This window comes from Tasmannia lanceolata, unplaced genomic scaffold, assembly GCF_043159265.1.
Source record: "Tasmannia lanceolata isolate RefF3 unplaced genomic scaffold, GAP_Taslan_0.1 ptg000023l, whole genome shotgun sequence".
Classification (NCBI taxonomy): domain Eukaryota; kingdom Viridiplantae; phylum Streptophyta; class Magnoliopsida; order Canellales; family Winteraceae; genus Tasmannia; species Tasmannia lanceolata.
Genome location: NW_027518700.1, coordinates 1,174,922 through 1,186,774, shown reverse-complemented (window position 1 = coordinate 1,186,774; position 11,853 = coordinate 1,174,922). Strand labels below are relative to the sequence as shown.

The 11,853-nt window shown below is 37.7% G+C and overlaps 1 protein-coding gene across 1 annotated transcript; it reads left to right on the top strand.

Moving 5' to 3' along the window:
• The first annotated feature begins 372 nt into the window (after window positions 1-372).
• LOC143856440 (protein Brevis radix-like 1) lies at window positions 373-6,144 on the top strand. The gene is made up of 4 exons (XM_077366654.1): window positions 373-625; window positions 4,610-4,836; window positions 5,124-5,324; window positions 5,642-6,144. Exons 1-4 carry the CDS (start codon window positions 578-580, stop codon window positions 5,754-5,756), a joined length of 591 nt encoding a protein of 196 aa, XP_077222769.1. The 5' UTR covers window positions 373-577; the 3' UTR covers window positions 5,757-6,144.
• The last annotated feature ends 5,709 nt before the right edge of the window (window positions 6,145-11,853 follow it).

Genomic DNA, 11,853 nt, shown 5'->3' with positions numbered 1-11,853 from the left:
AATGCCAAAAAAATGGGGCACATGGCTTCAATGGGACGAGAAGCCCGTGGGTAAGAGTTTGCAAAGGTCGAAAGATAGTGAGAATTTTCCTTCATTTGTCTCCAACGCTACCTGCAACTCGGGTCGATTTCTTGGAATTCAGGTTGAGATTTTACTTTAAAATCGGGTCAGGCTTGGGTTGATTCCTACTATTTTTTAGCAAAAGCTCGACCCGACCCGACTCGACCTCACCCGACCCGAGTTGCACTTGCACCCCCATCAAGGAACTCCTATCATCTCACATTATAATAACGTTTTTGGGAAAAAAAAATGCCTTCCTCTCTCTATCAGTTAAATAAATAAATAAAAGAATACAAAAAGGAAGTTGCCTCTCTCTCTCTCTCTCTCTTCTTCAATTTTTTTTAATTCTCCCTGAACCTTTTCTTCTTCCATCTTCTCTTTTGTTTTACTCAACCTTTCTCTTCTCTCTCGTCTTCCCTCCATTTAGAGGTTGTTAAAGTGTGCTTCTCTTCAAACAGAGACCCAAATTAAACAAGAGAAGGCTTCATTAAAAGTAAGAGATCCCAACAGCAGTACCATGGCTCAGTTCTCCTTTGCAAATATTGCTTGCAATTTGCTCATAATGGTCAGTTTTTTTAGATTTTTATTATTTGATTCCCCTTTTACTTTTTCTCAGCTGTCCTTTGCAGATATTGCATGCAACATGGTCTTAATAGTCAGTTGATTTTAGATTCTTACCATTTAATTATCTTTTGATATTTTTCGGGTTTTTTTCAAAGTTGTAGTCACACAGTTCCAGAGAACTCCATGTTTTCGAGTGAGGAAATGATATAATCGCCCCCTTTTCGTCCCTGTATTACCCATTTACCCCATCTAGTTTTTTTTTAGTGGTAAAGAGATCTTTATTAAGTAGAGGAAAGGAAAGGAAACCACCACCGAGATGGTCAGAACAAGATGAAACAGAACAGAAATGAACAAGATGAGGAACAAACAATAAGCAGCACACCACCTCAAGGGGGAGGGAAAAAAAATCTCTAGTCTCTCTGCCCACAAATGCCCGGACTAGTCTATCCACATCACTACTTGCCATCTATCATGTTATCAAATCTCCATGGTGGGGGCGGCTCCCATCCCATCCATCCATTTGATCACATTGAGTGAATCTCCCTCTCCAGTCAACCTGCATAAGTCCCTCTCCTCAATTATTCTTACGCCTTGCAGGACTGCTTTCAATTCTGCTTTGTTAGAGTATGTGATCCCAATTGGGGTCGGAAAACGCCCACTTTGTTATGAAGTTACCTTGTTTCCCACAGTTTAGTTGGATAGTAAAATAGAAATAACCTCTTTTTAGGTTTTGGTAAAACCTAAGATATAAAAAGAGGGAGTGATTTCTCATGTGGCGGCTGCAACAACGTGAAGAGAGAAAGGGTTTATTCTCTTGGTGCATGTGAAAGATGAAAGAAGGGTTTATTCTCAACAAGGATTATATACAAGGCATTGTTGGGGAAAACAAGAAGCTGAAAATGATGAAAGATGAAGTGTGGGAGGAGCTCAAGATGAAGGCACAGATGAGGTAATGTACAATGTCCTTGAAATTAAAATTGTACCGGAATTATGAAGGAAATTAGAAAGTCTATACATGGCTAAATCTTTATCAAACAAAGTGTTTCTTAAGAAACAATTGTATGAACTTTGAATGGAAGAAGGGACCACTCTTATGTCTCACCTTAACACATTTAACAAGATTATAACTCAATTGTCGAGTGTTGAGGTGGAGATCGAAGAATATAAGGCTTTACTTCTTCCGGCTTTCCGTCCTCCATTAAATGATAACCTAGTTACTACTTTGTTATCTGGGAAAGACACTTTGATTTCAAATTGTGTCACTGCAGTGCTCTCGGAAAATGATATACATAAGAAACCAAGTGGGGATGATTCCCAAGGTGAAGGCTTGTTAGCAAGAGAGAAAAGTAATGATTAGGGGAACGGAAGGTCAAAAGATGGAGTCCTTTTCAGATAGGATTTGGAACTAAGTCGAGTGAAAAGAGTGATAAATTAAATGTTATCACTATCACAAGAAATACCATATGAAAAGGGACTGCAGAAAGTATAAGCAAGAAATAGTAGAAAAGAAAAAGGATAAGACTTCTGATCAGGCTAGTGTTACAGTTGAGAGTTCACACGGTAATAGAGATGTCCTATCGTTATCCATGCAAGTAGATCACTATGCTGAGACCTAGATTTTAGATTCAGGGTGTTCCTATGTTCGTATCACAGTGCCCATATAGGGATTGGTTTGACACATACCAGCCCTATAATGGAGGAATCATTCTGATGGTTAACGATGTAGCATGTAAGACAGTCGGTATAGACACCATTAAAATCAAGATGTTGGACGGGATGGTGAGAACTTTATTGGATGTCAGGCATGTCCCATATTTGATGAAAAATCTTGTTTCCTTGGGGGCCTTAGATACAAATAGGTTCAGCTTCATGGCAAAATGAGGAGACCTCAAAGTAACAAAAGGGCCAATGATCGTCATGGCGGGAAAGAAAAAAGGCAACTTGTTTAGTTGCAATGGAGTCCATGACAAGTAGAGCCTCTATTACTTCTCCAATTGACTCAGGCACGGATGACATCTTTATGGAACATGCGTTTAGGGTATATGAGCGAGAGGGGCTACAGGTTCTTCACAAGAGAAAACTGCTTAAGGGCGTGAGAATGTGCAAACTTAAGTTCTGCAAATATTGTCTGTATGGAAAGCGGTGCAAGGTCAAGTTCAAGATAGGACAACAAACAAGCAAGGGTGTATTGGATTACGTGCATCCAAAGGTGGAGCACTATATTTTATATTCTTCATTTCAAGAAGGTATGAGTGTATTTCATGAAGCACAAGTCGGAGGCAATCACAAAATTTAAGTGATGGAAAGTAAATGTGGAGAAGTAGACTGAAAGATATGTAAGGCACTTGAGAACGGAAAATGGGTTAGAGTTCAAGAACAGGAATTCAACAAATTCTGCAAGGATGGAGGAATTATGAGACACTTCATTACACCGGGTGGACCACAAAAAAATGGTGTAGCTGAGTACATGAATATGACACTTTTGTAAAGAGCAAGATACATGGGATTGAATGTAGGGCTTCCAAAGAGTTTTTGGGGGAGGCAGTTAACATGGCATGTTTCTTAGTGAACAGATCACCATCGACGGCCATTGACTTTAAGATTCTAGAGGATGTGCGGACAGAAAGGACAATTGACTATTCCACATTGAGGATCTTTAGTTGTCTACCATATGTTCACATTTAGAGTGAGAAGCGATCAAAGTTGGACCCAAAGTCCAAACTATGAATATTTCTTAGTTATGGGAATGGAGTAAAGGGCTACAAGATTTGGTATCCAGTTGCTCAAAAGGTCGTCATCAATAGAGATGTGATGTTTGATGAAATTCATATGGTGAAGGGAAATACTGGTGAGGAATCTCAATAGGAAAGAATTCATGCTCATGAAGCTACAATAGAGGTGGAGTTTAGTGATATAGCTGTAGATACTAAGCGAAATGAGGGTGTTACAACACCACAATCCTCCCATGAGACACCATCTAGCTGTAGCTAGAGCCACAGATGCAGTAGGAGAGTCTTGCCACAGGAAGGCAAAAGAGAAATACCAAAGCACTGATTAGGTATGGTTTTGAAGATATGTCATCTTTTGCATTGGTTATTGGTACATGAAAATGCAGTGGATATATTGAGCAATTCGGTTACAACGACTAAGTTCAAGCATTGCTTGGACATGGCCAATATAACCAAATGTTGATGATTGGTGGGGCACCTCATGTGCAGGAGGTTCGGAGCTGTGTTCTTGAGGGTACAAAGTATAGCTTATCCTTTCTTTTCTTCACTTGGCTATGAAACAAGTTAAGGTGGAGATTGTTGGAAAGTTGTCTTATTTCTCATGCCACTAACTTAAGTGTCGTGTGGTCTGTGGGAAGCCAAATTAGAAAGTGGCTTGTTTTAGGTTTTGGAACACCAATGGTGAATGGACTCTCTAAACACGACCGTGGAAAAGGTAGAAAAACTAGACAAATAGTTTTTCTGGGGAGAGAAGAAAAAGAGCGCGCAGTTATCTTTGGAGAGAGAGAGAGAGAGAGAGAGAGAGAGAGAGAGAGAGAGAAGGGGGGGGGGGGGGGGGGGCGGGCCCGTGAAGGCTTTCTTTAGTGATTCTCTTGGGTTCTCTACATCGGAAGAGAAGGAGAAGAATGACCACGGATTTCTTGCTTGGACGAAGAGGTAAGAGAAACCTTTGTATTCTCCAAGAGTGCAACACAAGGGAGGACCTCAGGTTCTTTGTGTGTTGCCTTTGTGTGGTTATTTTGTCTTGCTTTTGGTCGCGGGTTTTGATTGGACCTTTGTCCGTCGATTTTCTACACTTAATCTCTCATTTTATTTACTGTTTTATGCTCTTGGATTTCTCCGTAAAATCACTACAGTGGGTTGGAAATTTTTGCTGCTTTCTGTTGTTGTTTTAGTCTTGATATCATTGATTAACGAGTGATTCTATGTTGATTATATTTTTACAATTTTACTTGCTTCCTATTCGTGTTATTTAGCTCGATGATATGCCTGAAAGGATGGCTGTCGGGGTGGATGATAGTAAGAAGAGTGTCATGGAGCCTGAGGTTATGGAAACTAATGAGAATGCTTCAAATACCATAAATCCCAGAAATACAGGTATTCAAGCTGAGGTTTTACGGACTGAAAAATATGAAAGTGGTGTATATGTGAACCTTGTGCAATTACCGGATGGAACTACAGCTCTCAAGAGCGTGCGCTTCAGGTAATTGAGAAAGTCTTTTTTGTTTTTTGAGGAAAAGTCTTCTGCATGCATTTGGGTTTTGTTGTCCATGCATTGCTATTCTTGTTTTTTTTTATTAAATCCTGGATTATTATCATTAATAAACACTGGTCTGATTATTCTATACTTGATTCATTCTATACTTTACAACTGTTCTGAATACAGCCAACCAGTGCTTGTAGGGAGAAAAGTTCTTGTGGAAATTTTAATACCCTAAATTAATTTTAAAAAGTCATTAGTTAGCTCTTAATGATGTCCTTTGTATGCAGCCGAAGACTATTTGAAGAGCATCAAGCAGAAAATTGGTGGTCAGAGCACCGTGAGAAGGTCATTGCAAAGTATAATGTCAAAAAAAATTGCAGGGAACAGATATCAAAGGATACTAACGTCAAAGAATATGAAAAAGGTGTATATGTGACCCTTGTGCAATTTCCAGATGGAACTACAGATCTGAAGCGAGTGCAATTCAGGTAATTGAGAGTAATTTTTTCCCCCTTGTTTTGAGGAAAAGTCTTGCCTGCATGCATTTGGGTTTTTGGGCTCATGCTTTGTTATTCTTGTTTCTCATTAAATCCTGGATTATTATCATTGATAGACATGGGTCGGATATATTCTATACCACTTCTCTTCTGGAAATGTAGTATCTACGTAAGGATTTCATTTACGTTCTCTAATATTTACGCTAGCCAGTTTTTGTAGGGAGAAAAGGTCTCATGGAAATTTGAAGACCTTAAATTAATTAGAAAAAGGTCATTAGTTAGCTCTTAATGATGTCCTTTTTATACAGTCGAAGACTATTTAAAGAGTGTCGAGGAGTACTTTGGTGGTCTGAGAATCGTGAGAAGGTGATCGCAAAGTATAATATCAAGAGCATTTTGGGCTCGCCGTCTTCCCAATCTTAGCAAAAGCATGGATGTCTGAAAGGCCCTTCAACTTGACATTTTGAGTCGAGGGTTGTGAAGGGTGGGTTGCGGGAAAGGCTTTTCCTGAAATCATCACAAGAAGGATTTTTCTCCTGTTTGTATTCTCTTTTGCTTATTCCTCTTTGTTCCTTAACTTTGTTTATTGGGTCTGCTCCTTATTGAGGGTAGCACAGGAATTTCTTTATTCCCTAATTTACTGTTTGTCTGTGTATCAATAGATAGATAGTTTCCTCCTTTGCTTAGATCTCTATTTATAATAGTTGCCTTTTCTAATCATGTACCTATAGCAGTGTTTCATTTATTTCTGTATATGTATCTCAAGGTATTCAAACTGATTTAATTACATTTAACCACATTCTGTCTGTTAGTCCTCTGGGAATCACAATTTCTTGTAGGTTAGGCTTATGTTAACTACATTTAACCACATTCTGACACCTTAGTCGTCTCCAATGAACATTTCTCTGATCCTGATATCTTGTTATCTCCCTTCTCACCAGCCTTGGACCTGTCTATGACTTGTTTGTCATGTCGGTCTAGATGCGCCTTAAACTCGTCACCGTGGATGAACTCTCAGGCCTTCTCCGCATTTAGGAAACTTGTATCCACTTTAAGCTTTCGAACATTGTTGAATAAAATTCAGGTTCTTGGATGATACAAATCTAGTTCTCTTATGTAAGGTTTGCATTTGTCATTATTTAAAACTTGTCCAAGTCGACCCGAAACTATTGAGGCCCTTTGTGGTGCAGTTTAACTTCTGCTCCAAGAGAAGAAAAAACAGAGAAAATCTAAAGCAGAGGCATCCAGTCTAAAATCCAATTGCATCTTCATCAATTAAACTGCAAAATATCTGGAGGCGAAAGTTTTAGATATTTATGACTTCTTTGTTATTAAATCAGTCCACAATGAGATTTCCTTCCTCATGGATGTGTGATATTTGCGGCAGGCTTTATTTCTGTAGATGATGGCACTGGTAGTTATATGGATTTTATACTTTTTCCCAAGAGGATTCACCATAAAGGATGAATCACATTCTATCTAGATAGGATGATGATGATTTTTTCACTGAATAGAGTAAAAGCATTATGAACAAATTGAAATTCAGCCACTGTGTTAGAGACATTGGCAACACCTTGGTTGGTTTCCATATAACAGGAGTAGAGATGGAAAAAATCAAACATGGTCTTAGAGCTCTATGTCCCTTTTGATCTCTCATTGTGATTGAAAGTCTCTGATTGTCATTAATTAGGGAAGATTAGCATAAAAGAATTATTCCAATCTTACTATTAGAAATTTGATGTCCACATATTCATGTTTACACCAGGTTGAATAATTTTTCTCATATGCGCATGGTTTTTAGAGCAGTCCCATACACTTTCTGTTGATGCAGGAGAGCACTGAGATGTATGAAATCATTCATTAAAAATCTGATTGTATTATCTGGTGGTTGATGTGGATAAAGTTAACTTGACTTCAATTGAGTAAAGTACTTTACAATCAACTAAAGACATTAGTGGATGTAAACAAGTTTTGCTTGTCCAACTCTGATAGATATAAAGTCACAACTACAGATATGAAAAATGAATAGTTTCCTTTGTGCCACTACCCTAAGCCCCTGTTTGGATTGCAAGAATTTTTTGGAAAAGTTTGGAACAGAAAAAATTGTTTGATTACATATGAAAAAAGTGACTTGCATCTCTACATTTGAATTTTTATTTATAGGGACCTTTAATTTATAATGAGATCCTGATGCAATCCCGGAAGAGATTGCAGCGATACCGAAGGATGAGAAGTGAATCGAACTCAGATGAGGATGGAAATACTTCGGCAAATCTAGTAAAACATTAGATTTCCCCAAATATATTCCAAAAATCAAACAAACAATGAAACAATGAAGCAAACCATGATCAATACGTGCTTAGATCCTTAGAAGAACATTAAGAGATCGAGCCAAATAAAATAAGGAAAGTTCTCAAAGAACCCAAAAAGCCTAAAGGCAAATTTCCATTCAATAATCAAAGAAAATATATCTCCATTACAATGCTTTCATGAGTTCTATTTATAAGAAAACAAAACCCTAAAGCTAACTTAATACTCAAGCAACTAATCGTAGCCGTCCGTCTAAAATAACATAAATAGAACCTAAAATCTTGATTAAAACTAACGTAAAATAGCAATCCCATAATAGCCCTATACCATATCCGTAAAATGCCAATAACTTACCCAAATCAAGTCTAAATCGCATAATCTTGGGCTCTTTAGATAGGTAATTGAAAAACCCTTCTAAAAATACCAAAATCAAGCTAATCGGACAAGTTTTGACGCCCCAAAAATATACTACAAATAAAAAGACGAAAAAAGAAAATAAAAAGTAAAAGACTTGTTCAACGCCCACGCGTTCTGCATCAGATCCCTAATTTTTTTTTATTCCCCTCTAAATGTTGGTAATAAAAAAATTTCCAAGAAAAAATGGTTCCTTGAGAAATATTTTTCCTGCAATCCAACAAGCCCTAAAGAAAGATCTCGTTTAAAGACTGTCAAACGACACATCGTCATTTACGATAACCTCAGCATACCATCAGAGAGACTTTAGCCCCATCTTAACATAGAAGATCCAGAATTGGGTCAATCACATTTGTTAGAAGTGGACAATAGAGTCGCTGTACGAGAATCAATCCTTTATTCTTTTCTCTCTTTCTCGAGGAGGGGTTTAGAAGAGAAGTCCTCTTCTCCTTGCTTTAGGAGTGCGGGCACAGCGCAGAATTCTTTGGTTTCCTTGAAGAGCATTCAAAGTTTAAATTATTATGGGGGCAGGGTTGATGCTTAATGCATAGTTTGACTAGTTCACATGAAGGAACCAGGTAGCATTGCTCTGTTTAGCAATCATCTTATACATGAATGCCTTAGTTTTTTTTTATATTGGAGTTAATCATTAATGTCGAAAGTCACAAGGATTGAACCACTACCGCCAATAATGTTACTTTATCATTCACAGAACCACTGTTGTAAGAGTATCATCTTAACCATCAAATTAGTTTGAGTTACCAGTTCTGTAAAATGAATTGTTTGTCTGATAGAAAATAAAATAATTTGAAACAAGAAAGAGACTATGGAAATAAAAAAAACTATAAGAACAAAGGTTCTAAGGGAAATTTGAGACCTTGAATATATTATTAACCGGCATTGGACAATTTTTAGGAATTGCAAACATTTTTGGGATTAAACATGCTCACAGTCAACTAAATATGCTAGAAAGTACAATACAAACAAGTTGCTGGACTTCATAATGCTATCTGATAAAATGAAAACAAAGTTGTTACAGAATTCAACAAGCAGTGCAATCTAAGGCCACTTAACCCAAAGGATACACATACTGTTGTATTAACTTAAATTTTTTTACAGTGAGATACAGTTGTTGTGATTTGATTAGGGTTATAAAACAGGTACACATATAGATTTTGAATTTGTGCCTGAATGTTACCTTGCCAAGTTAAGTAACATTTAATTCGAAAAGCCAACAGACTAGTGTAGCCACATAATCTTATTGGGGCTGTTCTCTACGGGGATACTTGCATAAGCTGTCCATGGGTTAGGTTATCCTGCTGGGATAATTTTTATCTTGAAATTATCATGCCGCTGTTCACCAATTTTGTTCTAGGTATATTTTATCCAAGAACAAAGGTCGACTTGAACGGAGAATAGCAAGACTATTTAAGGGTAAAATAAACCCCGACTAGCTATACCCATTGAGAACAGAGCCATTAGGGAGTGTTACCCCTTACCAAGAATGATGTTGATCAAGACTTTATGATTCAATCCACATTCATTGAATCCCCCTAGTTTGGCAGTATTGTAAGCATCCACTAGACAGTGTCGTGATATAGCAGATCAGTCATCCAATCATCTATCAAGAGTGATTTGAAAATTCAGGCAAATCCATGTAATTCATCTAACAAGGGTCACCCATGCCTTTACATACAAGATAGCAAAATCATGGGTATTTTTTTATTGGAAAGGGACTAGTCGAACTTAGCAAGGGAGACCAATTCCTTGACGATGCTTCATCAAGTTGTGATCCCTTCTGCATATTACTTGTGCATGTGGAAAAACCAGTTACTCCAAAAGCTTAAGCCGTTAGAGTTGTGTTATTTAATCATTTATACTTCCAAATCTAACTTATTTTGGCACTGGTAATTCAAGGAAAAGTATCTATCTTGATGGTCTTAGAGGCTAGAACCAGATAAGCTCATGTGCCGCGAGCACAGAGAAGACTAAGGGTCTCTTTGGAGTTAACGGTTGCACCTCCCCCCGCGACACAATGATCCACACAAAGAGTTGTGAAAATGATAATGGAAAAGAACTAAATGACAAACCAGATATAAATGGCATGTAGTTGGATAGAAATGCACCTGAAACTGCAACCATTTCTTGCTATGTCTGCATGACTCCCCTAATGCCAACTAGGAAGTGTGTCAACCATCTTGACCAACTTCTTAGATGGCATTCAGGGAGCCAGGCAGATCACTTCCTCAAATGTAATGAAGTTATCCAGGCCGTCCATCGTCAGATACGGCAATTCTTCGACATGCCTACAGGGCCCACAGAAGTGTAAGGGAAATATCTCTTGCATTTTTCAGAACTGATTGGATGCAAAAATGAATAAGGCCCAGTTTGTTTTGGATTTTGAGAACTGATTGTGAATCCAAAACTGATTATTGGACTAAAAAGTAAAAATTAAATGTAAATTTGAGTTCAACAATCAGTTTTGGACTCACCATCGGCTCCAAAATCCAAAACAAACAGCGCCAAAGTAAATATGTACATAAATGTTTGACTTGATTTCCATTTGAATTTCAATACATATTTAGGAAAGAGTCTTATGAACAAGGCAGAATCACATCAATATCCTTGGAAATGATGTAAACAGAAACTAAACATGGCATTTAATACCCCCAATAAACAAGACACTTTGTCAATTAAAGGCCACGTTTGGCAGCCAAGAAAGTTTTTTTTTCCATGGAATATTAGTTTATCAAGTGGTGAGAGAGGGAGAGAATTGAGAGGGCATGAGTAAGGAGAGGGAGAGAAGTAGCTGAAAAACAGGGAAAAGAAAAACCCTACTCAAAAGAGAGTTTTTGTTTTCTTTATTCTACAGCCAATTTGCACCATCCATCTCCTCACTCATGATTCTCAATTCTCTCCCCCTCTCACTCTCCCTAACCCTCTCTCAACACTTATGGGCTGTTTGGATATGCGGATTTTAGAATCCTGGTTTTTAGTTTGAAAACAATGTAAAAGATGGCTCATGATCAAGCTGTTGTATGCTGTCCTCGCAGCGTTTCTTGGATTTTGAGTGAGAAATTCAGATTTTAAAAATCTCTCCTACATCCTGTGATTTCTAAAACTTGGAAATATGGGAGGGTCTGCTACTCTCTTGCTGATGGAAAGAAGGGCGAGAAGTCAAAAACAAGTAAAAAACAAGTCAAAAACGACGGCCGGTCTTCTTCTTCTCTTGTCTCTTACCTACAATTTTGAAGAAATTCCGGATTCCAAAATCTAAGACAATATTCCATGGAAAAAAAATTCATGGTTGCCGAACATGGCCACAAAATGATAGATACTTAGATTACCAACGGAATTATTTGAACATTGAACAATCCAATCATGTACATACCCATCAGCTTATATACAAAACTAATGTTGTGTATATGCTGATATGCTGTACAAAACTGAAACATCTAGCTTTTCTCTTTACTAATCAAGAGAAGAGAAACAAAAACCAGCTAAACTCAAAACAATCAGTCAAGAACTAAATAAGAGAAATCAATTCAGTTGCACTTACAGTTCATTATTTGCAGCCGAAGGTTGAAAGCCAAAGCAGAAGTATAAGCAAAGGAATTGGAGGAATTTCAGATCCCATGTTTGATGGGTCTCTCTCTCAGAATTTAAAGAACTCAAAAACAGAAAGGAAAATGCTCAAGACAAGAGAAAATCCATGTATGGGTGAAATCCAGCTCTTTAGTGGGCCTTCATTTGCACAACACTTCCACGAGTAGAGCCAAAGTAGCCTGGGTTTTTC

Excerpts from the sequence above, each read along its gene's own strand:
- LOC143856440 (XM_077366654.1), top strand. The coding sequence starts at position 578 with ATGGCTCAGTTCTCCTTTGCAAATATTGCTTGCAATTTGCTCATAATG. Across the intron at positions 626-4,609 it reads CTTGCAATTTGCTCATAATG|CTCGATGATATGCCTGAAAG; the intron begins GTCAGTTTTTTT and ends CGTGTTATTTAG. Across the intron at positions 5,325-5,641 it reads CTGAAGCGAGTGCAATTCAG|TCGAAGACTATTTAAAGAGT; the intron begins GTAATTGAGAGT and ends CTTTTTATACAG.